This window comes from Cavia porcellus, unplaced genomic scaffold, assembly GCF_034190915.1.
Source record: "Cavia porcellus strain 051 isolate PalLab524CR breed Dunkin Hartley unplaced genomic scaffold, mCavPor4.1 scaffold_14, whole genome shotgun sequence".
Classification (NCBI taxonomy): domain Eukaryota; kingdom Metazoa; phylum Chordata; class Mammalia; order Rodentia; family Caviidae; genus Cavia; species Cavia porcellus.
The window spans coordinates 68,263,546-68,280,656 of NW_026947497.1; the positions used below are offsets into that span (position 1 = coordinate 68,263,546).

General features: G+C 44.0%; 1 protein-coding gene across 1 annotated transcript; it reads left to right on the forward strand.

Moving 5' to 3' along the window:
* The first annotated feature begins 2,350 nt into the window (after positions 1-2,350).
* On the forward strand, positions 2,351-9,377 carry Fetub (fetuin B). The gene is made up of 7 exons (XM_003476933.4): positions 2,351-2,719; positions 3,011-3,121; positions 4,514-4,601; positions 6,414-6,577; positions 7,223-7,324; positions 8,155-8,238; positions 8,889-9,377. The coding sequence occupies exons 1-7, from the start codon at positions 2,468-2,470 to the stop codon at positions 9,258-9,260; spliced, it is 1,173 nt and encodes a 390-aa protein (XP_003476981.2). The 5' UTR covers positions 2,351-2,467; the 3' UTR covers positions 9,261-9,377.
* The last annotated feature ends 7,734 nt before the right edge of the window (positions 9,378-17,111 follow it).

Consider the following 17,111-nt stretch of genomic DNA (forward strand, 5'->3'; position numbering starts at 1 on the left):
TTTGTGTAGGGGGCAGAGGAAGGACAGGGAAGTGTCATATGATTGACTGTAGGGCCAGTCTAAGTGACCATCAGAGTATGGGAAGGAAGGAGCAGAGCACTCATTCCTTAAGCCAGTGTGTTGGGATCTTACTTGGAATTGTGGCTCTGTGGGCTATTTTTCAGACCTCTAACCATGCATTCTAGGAAGCCTGTGGCTCCAAAACTCCCTTACCTTTGCATATCCATCTCATACATACCTCTGGCCAACAGCCCCACATTGGGGCAATACACAAAATAAAAATGTTTTCTTGACAAATCTCATTTCTGGGTATCATGTCTTATTTCTAGTTGTCTACCCAAAGCTTCATACACTCAAAGATGGGAGTTTTAGGCGCACTGGATAATGGATGTGTGATACTGAATTAGTATACTGATTGGTTCAGCATAGTTCTGGGTATGAGTAATTGGAAAGACCTACCCTGGGTCAACCAACCAATACGCTTGCAGCCTGGATGGAATAAAAAGGGAAAGGAGAAGGAAGGGTCTCTGCTTCCTACCTGCTATATGATGAGCTGTTTCTCCATGGCCATTCTCCTGTGCCTTGTTTCCCTGCCTTGGAACCAGTTGACCATGGGCTGAAATCCCTACAAACTATGAGCAAAATTAACCTCTCCTCTTCATCTGTGGTTGTTGGGCATTTTGTCCCAGCAATGAGAAAGTAACTAAGTCAGTGAGGATTAAGAGGAAGCACCTCATACCTAGCTTAGTACCTGGCATGCAGTAGGTACTCAATCAGTGCTTTCTTGGGCCAGCATGTAGGCAGTATTGGTTATGGTGGAATTTGGCAATAAAATATAGAGAAAGCCATCTGCCAGACAGTCACACCCTCCAGGTTGGTTTATAAAGGGATTGATCCGGTTACTTGGGAAATACCCTGTCTGTTGCAAGGTGCAGGGAGGTGCCTCAGTAAAACACTGTACCTAATTGAAGTTCTGTTAGGAACCCACCTCTAATTCAGGATTAGGGTGTATGCCTGCTCCTGGGATCTAGCTAACACATGGTTACATTATTCCCTGGTGTTCTGAAATGATCATGCAATCTGTTTATAGGTTATAAAAAGGTGCCCAGCATTTGTCCAGCCCTGCTGGGAAGACAACAGGAGAATCATCCCTCTTCTGAATCAATCAACAAGCAAGCTGCTGGTTTCTTCAACAGTTCCTTGTGCAGAAAGTTGGTGTGAGTCAGTTCCCAGGTATGAGGGACACTGGGTCCTCAGGAATTCCTGGGTGGAAGACCCACAAAGCTGAGGTCCTTCCTGAGGTGCTACTTCCCTAAGAAGACTGCTTCTAAGCACTGTAATGTCTCTCTTTATAGACCAGCATAACTGTGAGTATGCCATGTGGGTTGGAGATCCTCCCTGGCTCCTTCTTATCTTTCAGAATTACTTTGTTAGTGTTCTGGAGGTAAATCATGTGCCAAGCACTTCGTGTTGAATTCCCACCCGACTCTCACATCCATCTCTTGAAGAACTATGGCCTCAGAGAAGGTGGAGAACTTATCCTTAATCCCAGCCTGCAATGCTGGGCTGGGATTTGAACCAAGGCTTGTCTGAACCTGGTCTATGCTCTTAACTGCACTGCTGTAAAGATTCTTGGAAGAAATCTCATTTTCAATGCTATCAGGCAGATTTTCCCTAAGAATTTATTTACTTATTTTTATCTTTTTGGTACTAGGAATCAAGCTCAGGACCTTGCACTTGCCAGGCAGGTACTGTGCCACTGAGCTATATCCCTGGCCCTGGTGTGATGCTTTAGGCTTTAATGAATCCACTTTCATACAGATCCACAGGAGAAAGAATAGACCTGAAGTATGATATGAGAACTTTCGATACCTCATTAGCTCCTCCCCCCTTAAATACTGTCTTTGGCTTAACATATCCTAAATGAGGCTAAATGGCCCAAAATGCATGGTGAATGTCACCGAGCTTCTGGCAGGGGACTGAGAAGTGTAAGTCACCTTTCTGGTCTAATGAAGTGGTGAAATCTGAGCCCCTTCTGGGATCTGTCGCCACATGCCCCTGACTCAGGTAACTGTGAATGTGGCCGAGGAGGAGACTGGCTGCAGGGAAGAGGGAAGAGGGTGATAGTCTCCCCAGATTCTGCTTCAGACTGAGACCTGGATGCAAGTCAGAATCCAATCATAGCCTGGCAAGACCTTTAACTAAATGTTTGCTATGATTTCTTGGGGGAAAAGTTTAGGAAATTTGAATTTGTTTGACAGGTACACAGGAGCATGGGGTTGCCCAAGAGTCTGAAGTACAACATTGCTAAGGCCTATCCAAAGCAAATCTGCATGGAGAAATCATGGTGCTCAGTTACAACACCATCTTTTAAATACTGGCCGGTCATTTGTAATCATAAAATCTGCTCATCTGCCTCACGGAACCCCACAACACAGCTCATTCCTGCAGCTGCACATACTGAACTATGTGGTCCTGTTACCGCAAAATGGATCTTCGCTGGTCCCTGGTACTCTGTGCCCTGGCCCAGGTCACTTGCTGTGGGGCTAGGTCTGTACCCCTGCAACCTCTCAGCTTCCCAAATCCTCTCCCCCGGGGCTGCAACGACTCGGATGTGCTGTTTTTCTCAGGCCTGGCCCTGAAGCACATCAACGCAGACCAACAGGATGGTTATGTGCTGGGGCTCAACCGAGTGCATGATGCATGGGAGCACATACAGGTAAGGCACGGTTCCCCGGCTGGGACAGGCACATGGACAGGCTTCAAAGCCTGGGAAAAGGGTGGGAAGCCTGAGCTGCCTGTTGGGAAACCCTCTGGCAGGTGTGCTGCAGTGCTCTTGTGATTGGAAACAGATGCTATGGAGATACCTGCCCAAATCTTGGCAGTTTGTAAAGCATCTTCAAATGCATGGCATTCTTTGATGTTCTAATAAAGCAGAGATGGTTTTGTCCAGCCTGCACGAGTTTCTGTATCAAGTGGAATGTGCTGTGTTTCTCCACCTGCCCCGCAGGGCAGCCGGGGCTCGCTTTTCTACCTCACATTGGATGTGCTGGAGACCAGCTGCCATGTGCTCAGCAGGAAGGACTGGACCGACTGTGGGGGAAGGCCACTTTATGAATCAGTAAGTGCTCGTTCTCAGGGGCTCGCTGGAAACCAAATAGCCAGGAAACTGAGAAGATTGCCTGCTGTCTTTTAAATGTCCCTCTTTCTGAGCCAGGTATGGTGGCACATGCCTGTAATCCCAGCACTTGGGACGTTAAGGCAGGAGGATCACTGCAAGTTTGAGACCAAGCTACAAAGTGAGCTCATGCCCAGCCTGGACTGCATAGGGAGACCCTGTCCCAAAAAGACAAAAAGAAATAAATATCTCTCTCAATTCCTGGCCAAAGTGCCCATAGGCTTATTTTAAGCCACAGACAAAACCCAGCTTATGTAGAGGGGTTTCTGAGAAATTTCTTTGGAGTGATGCTAACCAGAATTGAAAAGCTGTCCACACATTATACTCTACCTCCAAGACTCACCTGAGGTCTCTGAATCAGTCTTTGAGAAAAAGAATTAAAGTAGATAACAGAAGCAATGGAGGGATAGCTCTTTAAATTTGTTTTATTTTGTTTTAATGAACATAATATGAGGTTTAGGCTTTAAAAAAAAAGGGATGACTTACAATAGAGGGGCTCTCGGGGCTGCAAAGAAAGAGTTTCCTACAATTATCAAGTCTAAACGTTCTCAGAATTGGTTCTTTCAAAGATGACCATTGAAGACACTTGAAAAATGTCACTTGTCTTTTGATTTCAATTATCCTGGGAGAATTTCCATTAATTGATATGAATTATGCATCCTGAGTACAGGATAGTGCTGTAAATGCTCAGACATAAATTCAGCGATCAGAAGATCTTTTCGAATCATTTAACCTAGTTTGTCAACTGCACCGAATTTTTGAAATCCAAGTCCACTCGCCCTATTGTTCACTACATTTGCTTCAGTGACACTCACTACTGTGATGCATCTGGACTCTGACACGACAGCGGCTTATTTCTCCCTCACTTAGAGTTTGAAATAGATACTACTGATCAGGAGGGGTGAACTCCAGGAGCAAGGCAGAGATCCAGGTTCCTCTTACGCTATGACCCGGACTCTGCCACATTCCACTCACAGCTACTATGGTCCTGTTTTGTCCATTCACTTGCCTCAAGCTGCAAAAGAGAACCAGCGTAGAAAAGAGAAAGTGTACCAGGACGGAAGTGGTTGCCTATCAGTCCTTGTACTCACCTTCCACCAGTTAGAACTCAGTTATTCGTTTGTAACTTCCAGGAGGATGGGAAGTGTACCTCACTGTGTCCCAGAGAAAGCTTAAACAGCCCCATCATCTGCAGTTCCTCCCCAACCACAGAGTTTGAGTTTACATTTCTCATTCCTTTAAAACAAAGTCTGCAACTTTCGCTGTGTGAGGAGGGGTGTTTTAAAACCTCATGATTCCATCTACCGTGTCATGAAATGTATTTGTTGGTTACAGATTTATGGTCAATGCAAAGCAGCTTTTTATGTCAACAAATCACAAAGAATTCTCCTCTTACTGGCTTATAACTGTACTCTTCGCCCAGGTAAGAGATTGTGATGATTTTGTTAATTATAATAAAAGAGCTTTTAAAAACCATTTAACGAGGGCTTTGCCAAGAAGATATAAGATTTCTCATATCCTTACTTTTTATTCATCCTGATACAAGTTGCTTAATACTTCCAATACTTGCCTCCCTAATAAAATCCAACTTGCACTCACTTCAACCACCCTTGTACTTCGACATGTGTGTCCTGTATGAAATTTTGTGTCTTCAGGCCTGCATAAATGGCACGATCTCTACAAGTGGTCCTCAGGCTCCTTTCTAGCTACTGTGACCTGAACACACACCACACTTTCTGAACTCTGCATCTTGTTTGTGTTGTTCCTCCACTGATGATGACCTCTGTCCTTAGAATGTGCTCCTCCCTCAAGCATGCTACCCATATTGCTTCTTCTGCAGTGCTGTGCCTCCAAGGGAGTAATGATGCTCTCCTGTCATGTGTTCCTATCAACTTAGGCCAAAGCACTCACAGCACAGCCTTACCTCAGTGCCTTGGTGTGGAGCTTTGTATCTTCTGTTAGGAAAATATTTTATTGTTTCTTCTCCCTGCCATTCTCTCATTGGTTCCTAGTAAGCTTAAGTTTATGAATATTGTTGGATAAATGAATAAATAGGCAAAGAATAAGGCTGAAACCAGTGACATTTGAATATGCACATGTGTTCATTCTTGATCGTCCTTTTAACAAAGAAAATTCATGGAAAGCAAGCATCTGGAGCGTGGGCAGACAGGATACCAAGCTACTATGTGACTGTGACTCCCCTTGTGGACCTTGTTAAAGTGCCCCGGGGGACAACAGTGCTGTCACAAGGCAACAGAACCAACTGTGTTAGCCACAGTTTAAAGTTTCTGGTGTGAACGCAGACTTAGCTAGAGCAAATTAGAGAACAACAGCTCGGAAGTAGTCTCAGCGCTTTGATAGAAGTCACAGTGATCAGACTTCGAAGGGCCAGGAAAAGATGAGTGCTCAAGTGGATATAACTTCCCTGTAACGTTCCTCAGCCCCTCAATGTGTGCAGTTAATCAAAATCATGTGTGTTCTCACAAAACAACGTCAAGAAAGATTTCCTAACCTCATCTTCACACTAGGTTTGCCACCCCCACTCCTCTCAGACGGAAACTGTGGTTGTCATGTGGTCATTCTCTCAGGTCACACAGTGATTTGACCAATTTTGTTTTCTAGCTCACGTTTTCTAACCAAAGAGGATATGCACCTGCCTTGCATTATGCCATTGGCTTATTTCCTTTGTGTTAGATTTTATGCTGGTGTTCAAGATTAAAAGACAAATAAAACATGGTAATAATGAAGTCCTAACCTTTTAAAGACATTCAGTTTATTTTTAAGACAATGACAAGGAAAAAAAACCCTTCAAATGGATATCTTATTTCCATACACTACATTATAGATATTGGAATAAAATTCCTAAAGTAAGAAAATTTGTGTGAGTTAAAAACAATCTTGCTTTGACTTCTTTTTAATTATGCAAATAATGCTGCTCATAATAGAAAACTTACTGCAGCAGCTAGCTTCTTTTCTTTTTCCTTTTTAAAAAATTTTACCAGGGATCAAACTCTTGACCCCACGCTTGCCAGTCAGGTGCTTATGCTGTTGAGCTACATCCTAGCCCTAGTAATTTCTTTTTCAGAAAATATTTTTTCTTATGCCGTTGTTGCCAACACTGAATATTATCTTTTTTATGAAAGTTTTGCCTCTGTTACAGTCGTATGCTTTGTGGCTATTGATAAGATTGAAAATCGATACTTTTTGAAAAAACTGTTCTCATTGATCTCAATAGTTTCTAGAAGAAAACTGTTGTGCCCGGACTGTCCCTTTCCCAGCACCACTGACTTTTCAGATGATGGGATCTTAAAAGCTGCCACTGAGACTCTTGCAAAATACAACAACGAGAGTGCCTCGAAGCAGTACTCTCTCGACAAAGTCACCAGGGTGTCTAGACAGGTATGAATGCATCTCCTAACCATAGCTATGGACTCCTAAACTGAGGACCCAGAGCCCTTCTCACCTTGCCCTGCTCTGGGAGACCTGATGCGTGTGAGGTCGTGTATCAGTTTCTCTTGTTCCATGGGGTTTTTCAGGAGCTGTGTGACTCCATTTACTTCCTCATGACCCCAAGACCCCATGACCCCATGTTCACTGTCCACTGCTGTGCGCAGGTCTGAATGGTGGTGGACCACTCAGAAGGCAGCTTTGACTCCATCCCAGTGGAAGCCTGAGCCGAGGATGAGTTACATAGACTAAGGGGGAGTGGAGACTTATTCGTAATTGGGTTACACTGATATTTAAAATATTAGCCTATAAAAGAAAACAATCTAAAAGATAAATCTCCATGTGGAAAATTAAACTTGATCAGCGAAAACATTTAGGACCTCTTCAAATGCTAAAGAAAAGAAGAAAGGTGTGGTTAAGTTTTCTAAATACAATTCTAGCACACGGCTCAGGCCCACGAGGGTCTGCAGGGGTGGGAATGCACGTTGGCAGGGCCTCTGGAGAGGGGTCGCGTCTCTAAAGTAATCTGCCAGGCCTGTGTCTGCTCCTCCTGGAGGAAGGTTTCACTTTAATGTGTCGCCTCCTGTCTCCTAACAGTGGGTGTCTGGCCCTGCTTACTATGTGGAATACTTAATCAGAGAGTCACCGTGTAACAAGTCCCAGGCCAGCAGCTGCCCACTCCAGCCCTCTGCCTCTGCGGTAAGTGTCCCTTAAGAAACGTGTCTTAAGAAATGTATTTATAGATTGTCTCTGCCTGTTGAGCACAAATTATAAAAAGTCTGATCAAAATATACAGTGAGTTTTAACTCTTTTTTTTTTTTAAAGGACACTTTGCCACGCATTCCCACTCCCTGAAATGCTTCCCCTAAACACACTTGTATCATGGTTCTTACCCTTCCTGAAGCAGTTCTGGAAGTCCTCTTGCATGAGGGTCTTTCCAAGGTATAATAAAAAACAAATTTGGCAAATGCTGTGGACGCAACCAAAAGGTGGGCTTGTAAAAACAGCAAAGGGTGCCCTTGTCCCCCTTATTCATGGACACTGCACCACACAACTTAGAGCTCGTCCCTCAGAGTAAAATGACCATGAAAGGTAAATGCTTTAGATGGATTAAGGACATCCAAACACCTACCACAGCACAAGTCCTTCAAGGAAGACTTCCAGGACTGCCTGGAAAGTGGAAAAGACAGTGGGATGAGTGTGTTTGAAGTGAGAAAAAATACTTTGAGAGGGTTTAATGGCAGTGGGTCTTTCTGCTCAATACAGAGAACTTCCCAATAATAAGAATTTTATTCTTCAAGAAATACCGAGTTTCTCATCGTTGGAGGCAAACTAGCCTACTTTGTGTGATTTCTTCCTTCACGGTAATTTAGAGAAAAGTGGCCAAGGCCCGCCCCCCCCGGCACATGGTAAAACTGTTAATGCATTGATTGGCTATGGGTCTACATAGGTAGAAAGCAAGTTGATTTCCATTTATGATCACTGATCATTGTTTTACTCATGTGACTTTGTATTTTTTTTTCTTTTAGCCTGTTGGCTTCTGCCACGGTTCTCTGATTGAAAGTCTTTTTAAAAAGTACATCTCCGTGACTTGCAACATCTTCAAATCACAGGTATTTTTCAGACTAATACTCTTCCTCTGAAGGAAAGAGAAAATTATCTGTATTTAGCTACCCTGCCCCCTTGATTTTATCCAGAGCCATGACATCTGCTTTTGCTCAAACTACTCTAAGGTCACACCTGCGTGGTAGCTGGTGTCAGAAACCCATCAAACATTTTTGAGTCGCAGCATGGTCCCACAGAATCACAAAGAAACACTCAGAAACAGAGAATTTCTGGCATTAATGGCTCAAGCCTCTGAGGTATTAAATGCAGTGTTCCAAAGAAACCTTGCCCCAAACCTCAGAGAAAAGTCATTTTTATGAAAACATTCAGTCCCTCTCTAGCAGTATTTATTGAGCACATACTATAAGTCAGCCGGCAGTTCCCACCCAGGCTCCACCCCTCCTCTTGTTGTTGTGAGCTGCGTGGGCTTTGGCATTTACCTGCCCATCTGAGCTGGCATTGCAACACTCACCTTTAGGTCCCTAAAGAGAAAGGAAGGAGCAGATGGGATCTGGCACAGAATAAACAACAAAAAACTGCCCGCTTCTTCCGCTGTTGGGAACAGAGACTGCTCACTGAGCAGAGATCAGCTTAGCCCAGCAGTAGACATGGCCAGCTTTCCCTGTGAACTTCATATGTGCAAACATTCTCGCTTCAGGTCCAGACTCCTGGAAGTGAGAACTCCCCTGCTGAACACAACCCTCCACACCTCCCGGGGGGGACGCCGCCCCCAAAGGAAAACACAGCTCCTTCCAGCTCCCCTGCTGAAAGGAAGCCCCGAGGATCTATCCAGCACCTCCCTGCTGTAGATCATGAGAAACCCGAAGATTCCCAGGACAAGGACCAGGAGATCTTCCCCGTGCAGCTGGATCTGACCACCAATCCGCTGGGAGGCCACCTGGATATCTCTTCCATCTTCATAGGCCCCCAGAAAGAGCAGCTGGTTGTCCTGCCTTTCCCCAAAGCACCGCGCTCTGCAGAGTGCCCAGGGCCTGCCCGCGAGACCAGCTCTCTTGTTCTCCCTCCTTGAGAATCACAGAGGTCGTCCCATGGGTGTCCCATAGGAAAAGAGATGTGGTGTGGACAGGATAGAGAGACAGAGGGCATGAATGTAGAATGGCTAATAAAATGTGTCCCTTTGACTGTCCTCTGTCTCCACACTGGTTAGAAGTGGACATAATGACACTGAACTCCTCTCTTGGGCTATGCTGTGCCTTCCTGTACCAAGGACAGAGTCTCTCTATCTTTAGCTTCTCACTTTTAAAGTGAGTTTATTCTTTCAGGGTATACGTTAGCTCAGATCACTTCCCCTCTTTTAAGAGATACTGAGGCTCAGTGGAGTTGCCCTCTGAGTCCCACCCACTCTGCCTTTTTCATCTGCCTGTGGGTCTCTGGGCCTCACCAGCAAAGCAACTCACTGAGATGGGCACCAGGGAAAGGAGTGAGCTTGTGGCTTGTGCCAGGCCCCGTGGGAACACAGGGCCCTCAGTGTTACAGACTCACTGGCAACAGACATGGGTGGGGGGGGCAACATGATCTTGGATCATACTCTTCTTTGCTTCTGTTTAAAAAACTATGAGGAAGCCGGGAATTTAGCTCAGTGGCATAAGCGCCTGCCTGGCAAGTGTGGTCTTGAGTTTGATCCCTGGTACCGGAAAAAAAAAAAAAACTATGAGGAGCCAGGCATGGTGGCATATGTTTGCCTCTGGGAGGCTGAGGCAGGGGGATTAAACATTGGAACTGGGCAATGTAGGCACTTAATGAAGCCTTGTCTCAAATTGGGAAAATAGAAAAAGGGTTGGGGGTGTAGGTCAGAGTGAAGGCTCTGGCTTCAATTCCTAGGACCTTCACTGATGACAGTATCTTTTTAAGTAACCATGGGTGAATTTCCCTTCAGTTGGAAGTATATATACAAACATGCATGTGTGCACACTCATGTGCGCGCGCGCGCACACACACACACACACACACACACACACATACACACTCGCCACAGGACCTCTGATGTTTCGACAGAATTAGAAGATGGAAGGGTCGTGTTCCATCCTGGTCGTTTCTTAGGAAAAGCCCATCAGCCTCAGCCTAATTTACACAGGAGAAGGAGACGATGCCGCCAGCACTCTGTTACTCTTCTCTGCCACCCACAAATGATGCGTAAGCTCTTATACCATTTCGGTCAGGGCCTGGTGGGAAGCAGAATGGCACTTACACCAGCCAGCTCTCAAGGCATCGGTGGAGGCCCTTGAGTGAGACCTTGCAGGCCAGGTGAGGGAAGGAAGCAGGCGCTGAGGCACCCGGGGCACAGTAGCAGCTGGAGCTTTCTCCATGGCAGGCTATGGGAGAAGCATTGGCTTCTCATGTCCAGTGGGAGCTGGAGCTGGGGACAAGGCAGGAGCCGCCTTGGTGGCAGGATGCAGGTGCGGGAAGTGGCTCTGGACAAACACCTGCCCTTTTCCCCATTATGCCTCACATCTAGATATCTCCCAAGGCCTCATGTGGTCGCAGTATTACAGACAACTGAATTAGAAATAATATAGGCAGTCAGGCAGGGCTGAGCTCTGGAGAGAGACATCACAAAAGATGAAAACACACGACAACTGTGGCCAGGGGTGCATCTGTTGAAGGTCAGGCCTCAAGACAAAGACAGAATGACCAGGCCTATGTGCTTCCCCAGGGTATAAAATAAGTGGTAACACCTGGCCCAATAGTCTAGCTAGAAATCAGCCACCTTAGGGGTGGTGACCCCCAGATCCATCCCTTCCTGAAAAATTCTTTGTTCTGTCCATGTACAGTTGCTATGTGATCTGCTTCCCCATTTGGCCAATATTATTACCTAAGTGGCTCTACTTATAATTTTATTGATTGATCATAGGTTTAGCCCATGTTGTACCCATCTTGTGATTTTGCTCTGTAAATTTCCTCTGAAAGCTGGGTGTGGTAGCACACACTTGTAATTGCAGCACTTGGAGGCTGAGGCAGAAGGATTATTGTGAGTCTGAGACCAGCCTGTGCTACACAGTGAGCTCAAGGCCATCTTGAACTGTATAGCAAGACTCTGTCAAAAAAAGAAAGAAAGAAAGCTCTCCTCTGAGAAGTGTATCCACTCAGGACCTCTCCTGCCTCTCAAGAACTGTTTCTCCCTCAATAGAATTTCCTTTTTTTTTTTTTTTTTTTGGTAACTTTATTTTAAAAAGAATAAAGCCAAGCAAAATAAAACAGAATAAAACCAATCAAAATGAAACAGTGTAAATGATACAGGACTTCAAAGCAAGAAAATAGGAAATCCAAAATGGTTACCATAATGCCTCTTGTTGTTTCCAATAAATGGCTGCCCACAACTTGACATGCTAAAAAAAAAATCAAACAAAATAGAATAGAACTAGTAAAAACAAAACAGTGAACACAATAAAGGACTTCAAAACAAGAAATAGTAAATTCAAAATGGCCACCATAATATATCTTGTTATCTTTGAAATAGCTGCCCATGCTATTAGATATAATAAAATCAAGTAAGACAAAACAGAATAAAACCCAACCAAACAAAACAATGAGAATGATACAGGACTTCAAAACAAGATAACCGGGAATTAACAATGGCTACCACTTTCAGCAGGAGATTCTGCATAGATGCTACATTGTGTATTGTTACCCTCTGAATAGATGATCAGACTACCGGCTCTAGGCCTGCAAAGTCAGTCAAACACTAAACACTACAAGCATTAAGTTGTATTTTACCTCGTTAGCTATCATCATAGCCTGTGTTTCTCCAGATCAGCTGGTCACATATGGTGGAGTGGGGAGGTGGGGGTGGGGTTGGCTCTTCTTGTCTTCTAGCCTACTTGTTGGAAGAGGGTGGTGTCTTGTTTTTCCCCCAGCAGTCCACACATGGGCTCCAACTCACAGGAGGCCTTGGCTTCTTGTTCTCCTCCCCCACAGTCCACAAATGGCACCAACACACAGGAAAGGGTTGGTGTCTGGCTCTCCCCCCAGGGGGCTGCACATGGTGCCAACCCACAGGGAGGGCTTGGCTTCTTGTTCTTCCCCACAGTCCGTGAGTGGCACTGACTCACAGGAAAAGGCTGGCATCTGGTTCTCCCCACAGTGGCCTGTGCATGGCATCAGCTTGAAGGGAGGATTGGCTTCTTGTTTGAATTTCCTATTCCTAACTTCCGTGGTTCATTAGAATTCATTCTTCAACCTTGGAAAGCACAAACTTGACATACTGGCCATCCAGCAGTTTGGGAAATACATTTAATTCCCCTGTATAATCTGAAGGTCTTATATCAACAGGTGGGGATTTAGGGGGTGGCTGGATCTAGGGTGTGTGATATAGGGGTAAAGGATGGGACTGATTCATGGTGCAGTGCTAGGATTGAGTGCCCCCCTTTGAAGAGCCAAACACCAGCCCTGTCCTGTGAATTAGTGTCATTTGTGGACTGTGAGAGAGGAGAACAAGAGGTCAACAAGAAGCTAAGACCTGTGAGTCGGTGCCATGCATGGGCTGACACCAGCCCTTTCTGTCCTGCAAGCAGGGAGACAAAAAGAGTGAACTTCACCTGCCCCCCGTAAGTGACCAGCTGATCTGGAGAAACACAGGCTGTGATGACAGCTATTGAGGTAAAATACAACTTACTGCTTCACTGGCTTTGCAGTAGTCTGATCATCTAGTGAAAGGATAGCAATACACAATGTAGCATATGGGCATCTCCTTCTGAAGGTGATAGCCATTGTTAATTCCTTATTATCTTGTTTCAAAATCCTGGATCATTCTCATTGTTTTTCTTTGGTTGGATTTTATTCCATTTTATCTTGTTTGATTTTATTATATCCAAAGGCATGGGCAGCTATTTCAAAGATAACAAGATATATTATGGTAGCCACTTTAGATTTATTATTATCTTGTTTTGAAGTCCTGTACTTCATTCACTGTTTTATTTTTATTGGTTCTGTTTTATTTTATTCTGTTGTTTTGTCTGATTTGACTATGTGTAAAGGTATGGGCAGCTATTGGAACACAACAAGAGGCATTATGGTAAACCATTGTTGATTTCCTATTGTCTCATTTTGAAATCCCGTGTCACTTACACTGTCTTGTTTTGATTGGCTTTATTCTGTTGTATTTTGCTTGGTTTTATTCCTTTTAAAATAAAACTTAAAAAGGGGTCCCTCCCTTGAGTGTGCATGCTACTTCTCCTAAGGGTGGGGAGCCTGGATAAGCCTAAGGGACAGAGAGAGGGCTGCTGCCATCGCCGGCTGCTGTTCAAAGTTGTGCCTGCTACCTGCCGTGAACTGTTTCTCCTGTGCAAAGCCCCTCTATCTTGCCATTCTGCCTTGGAGCCAATCAATTATGGGCTGAAACCTCTACAAACTGTGAATTACATAAACCTTTCCTCCTTTAAATTTGGTTATTGGGTATTTTGTATCAGCAACGAGAAAATTAACTACGGTACCCCCTCTTCTCCAAATCTTCCAGTCATCTGTTGTCATCTCCTGTTGTCATCTCCAAAAGTAAACCAGACAGCAAGGGACACTGAGTTCATTGATCTCAGAAGTCAGCCTGCAATACAGAACAAGGCTAAAAAGTCAAAGGCCAACCTGGGCCCAAACAGAGAAAGACCATCAAAAGCCCCGAGAGGGATTTCTGCAAAGGTGTTCTGTAACATTCTCCTGCACCGAAAGGAGGGTAGAGAGGGACCTCAGTCTTTGTGTCTTCCTCTCACCACCATGTCCTTTCTCATCTCCTGGCTAAATTCTTGAAAAAGATTGTTGCCATGCTTGCCCCTTCCTTACCCTCTGTTCACTCATCAGCCTGCATGAAGCGACTTTTCTTTCTCATAGTCCAATGATTAGGTGCTGCCCAAGGATCACTCTGTTGTATATTAAAGGGAAACATTTCTAGTCACCTTTACTTAGCCTCTGTCAAGCAACAGGCAACACCTACCTGCTCACTCTTCACACTTCCTCAAGCATCTGAGTGGAGGAAAGAACCAACAGAGCTGTAAAGGTAACAAAAAGGTCAGTGCTTGCCAGAGGCTGGAGGGGAGGGTGGGATGACTAGGTGGAACATAGATGATTTTAAACTATTTCACTGTGTTGGCGGAGCTTTGTATGTTATTATCTGTTTGCCAAAACCCACAGGATGTACTCTAATGATTGATAAGTGAACCCTAATGAAATTGTGGACTTTCACTGATGACATAGCATTGTAAGTTCATTGACTGTGGCAAATATGCCTCTCCAGGATCAAATGTTTGTGGTGGGGGAGGTTTTAAGTGTGGGCAGGAAGTAGGAAGGACAAAGGAGCTCTCTGTCTTCTCCATTCCGTTTTCCATCAACCTGATCTGCTTTAAAAATGTTATTTTTTTTTAAATCAACATAGATATACTAGGTGCCTAATAAAATCTGATTCTCCTTTGGAAAAAAAAAAAGCCCAGAATGCTATATAATTCTAATTGCTCTAGTGGTCCCCCCAAAATAATCATGATTTATATGGGTATTTACTATAGTATTCCCTATAAGAACAAATAATTGGAAGCAACATACATGTCCCAAAAAGGGGAATATTAAATACCTTAACAAACATGCAATGTGACATCTTGTAATCACTGGAAAGAATCTTTCTGAAGAGTACTTTTTTTTCTTGGCAATGCTGAGAATCAAACTCAGCGCTTCACGCGTGCTAAGCATGTGCCCTGCCATGGAGCTATGTTCTCAGTCCTTTGACGAATACTTAGCCATGTGGGAAAGTCTTCACAGTACAATCTTCAGAGAAAATAAGATGTTTAAACCACATATAACAGGGACTGTTAAAAGTTCTTCCTTTGTTTTATTTTTCTTTTTTTCCAAATCCATTTTACTTTAAGGATAAAAAATTTAAAAAGAAGAAGAAAAGAAAAAAAAGAATTCTTCCTTTGGGTAATTGTTGGAGGGTGAGCAGAGAAAGACTCCATTTTTATAACAATCTGTAATATTCTTTTTGTTTTATTTTGTGCAGGGTTTATGTGTATGGTTAAAAGTTGTATAATTAAAATAACATAAAATTTAAAACCCTATAAAAAAACCAAAGCCCAGTGTGGTGGCTCATGCCGGTAATCCCAGCACTCAGGAGGAGGCTGAGGTAGGAGGATCGTTGCGAGTTTGAAACCAGCCTGGGCTACAAAGTGAGCTCAAGGCCAGCCTGAACTGCATAGAGAGACCCTGTCTCAAAAAGACAAAAAAAAAAAATTATAAAGTTTACATGATTTTCAATAATAGAGATTATAAGCAAATAAACAGTGAAGACAATAAGCCACAGAATAATCTACAGGAAAATTCCAATGATACAAAATATATTATATATATATATATATATATATATATATATATATATTCAAATAGAAAAAAGTTTGTGAAGAAACTTTATACTAAATTTTTCTCCAGATGGTATAATTCCAGGTGAATTTTCTTTATATTTTTCCACATTTTTTGCAAAGACAGTGCACTCTATTATGGGTAAAAAAGTTTGAAAGAATAAAAAAATTTTTGCTGGCTTTTTCTGATAACATGGTCAAGACACCAGGAAGCACCTGAGCACCTGAATGAGCCCAAAGAAACAAAGATCTGTCTACTCAGGTCTGCTCCATAAACCATCTTGTGAAAAGCTTCCACTGCCTAGGTCACATCTGAGGACATTCTCTGGTTCCAGGCTGTCCAGGAATCTCCCCAAATGCCAAATATCACAGCTTAGCATTAGGTAAGAAGATCTTTCCTGCTCATGGTCTATTCTGCTCTGCCCGCCCCATCTCTCATCTCTAACTACCTGGCTGTCTCACATGAAGCCACCTTAATTTCTGGAATGGCACCCTCAGCCTTGAATCTTTGACTCAGGACAGCAAGGAAAAGAGGATGCATGGATCCCAAGTGGACTCAGATTTCGGCATAACAACAGTACTGTGTGCAAAGCTCATTCTCCTGCTTGGTGGCACCTCCAGCATGGCCCTTGTCCTGCTCCAGCATCTGGTTCATCCAGGTACTGCAAATCGGATGAGGTTGCTATAGCAGTTGTAGAAAGGCTTAATTAAGGAACTCAACTCATTGAAATATAGACTGATTTTTGTTTTAACCAATAGCCTTCCCTTCCTCTGTGGGTGAAAGCTCCTTCACAACACTTCCAGAAGGTTCCTTGCTAGTCCTGTCTGTCATTCTGGGTCACGCTGGAGTGGTTCCATTTGGATATTTGAAATCCAGTGTTGCTGATACTAAAAAACTTAATGCCAAACACCATTTTAAATGTGTTCCAATTTCATCAGTGACCTTTGGAAATGGGATCTGCTTTTCATGTAATTATCCCTGCTTTCTTTCTCTCCTCAAATCTTTTTTGTCTAGAGGCTCAGTGCTTCTCAATCTTGAGCATACATTGGAATTACCTGGAAATTTAAAAATTACCAAGACCCAGGTCCACCGTGGAGTCTCTGATTGAATTGTTCAGAAAAGCCCTGGATACTCCTTGGATGATTCTAACACGAAGCCAAGGCCAAGGACCATCGCTGCAAACCGTCACAGTACAGAAAATACAGTGCAGAAGGGAAGGGCTGCCAGGGAGCTCTTTGATGATTCCTTCTGGTCCTTCCTGAGCCTGCTGGCCTCTGCTGGTGTGAAAATTCCACATAAGTGTATTGGTTTCTTTGGAAGGGTGGTGTCTGTATCCCAGCCCTGTACCCCATGCTGAGCCCCACTTCCAGTGCGAGGGACACCCAGTTATTTGACTCCTTCTCTTACCACTGTCCTCTTACACATGAGCCAACTGTTTTGGGGAACTTCGATGATATGGAAGGGACCCCCAGCTCTTCCCAAAGCCAACAGCAACAACAACAACAAATAACACCATTCAGGTGGAGCTGAC

Coding starts and splice junctions, on each gene's coding strand:
- Fetub (XM_003476933.4), top strand. CDS start 2,468: ATGTGGTCCTGTTACCGCAAAATGGATCTTCGCTGGTCCCTGGTACTC. Junction 6,578..7,222: donor TCACCAGGGTGTCTAGACAG/GTATGAATGCAT, acceptor GTCTCCTAACAG/TGGGTGTCTGGCCCTGCTTA. Junction 7,325..8,154: donor TCCAGCCCTCTGCCTCTGCG/GTAAGTGTCCCT, acceptor TTTTTCTTTTAG/CCTGTTGGCTTCTGCCACGG.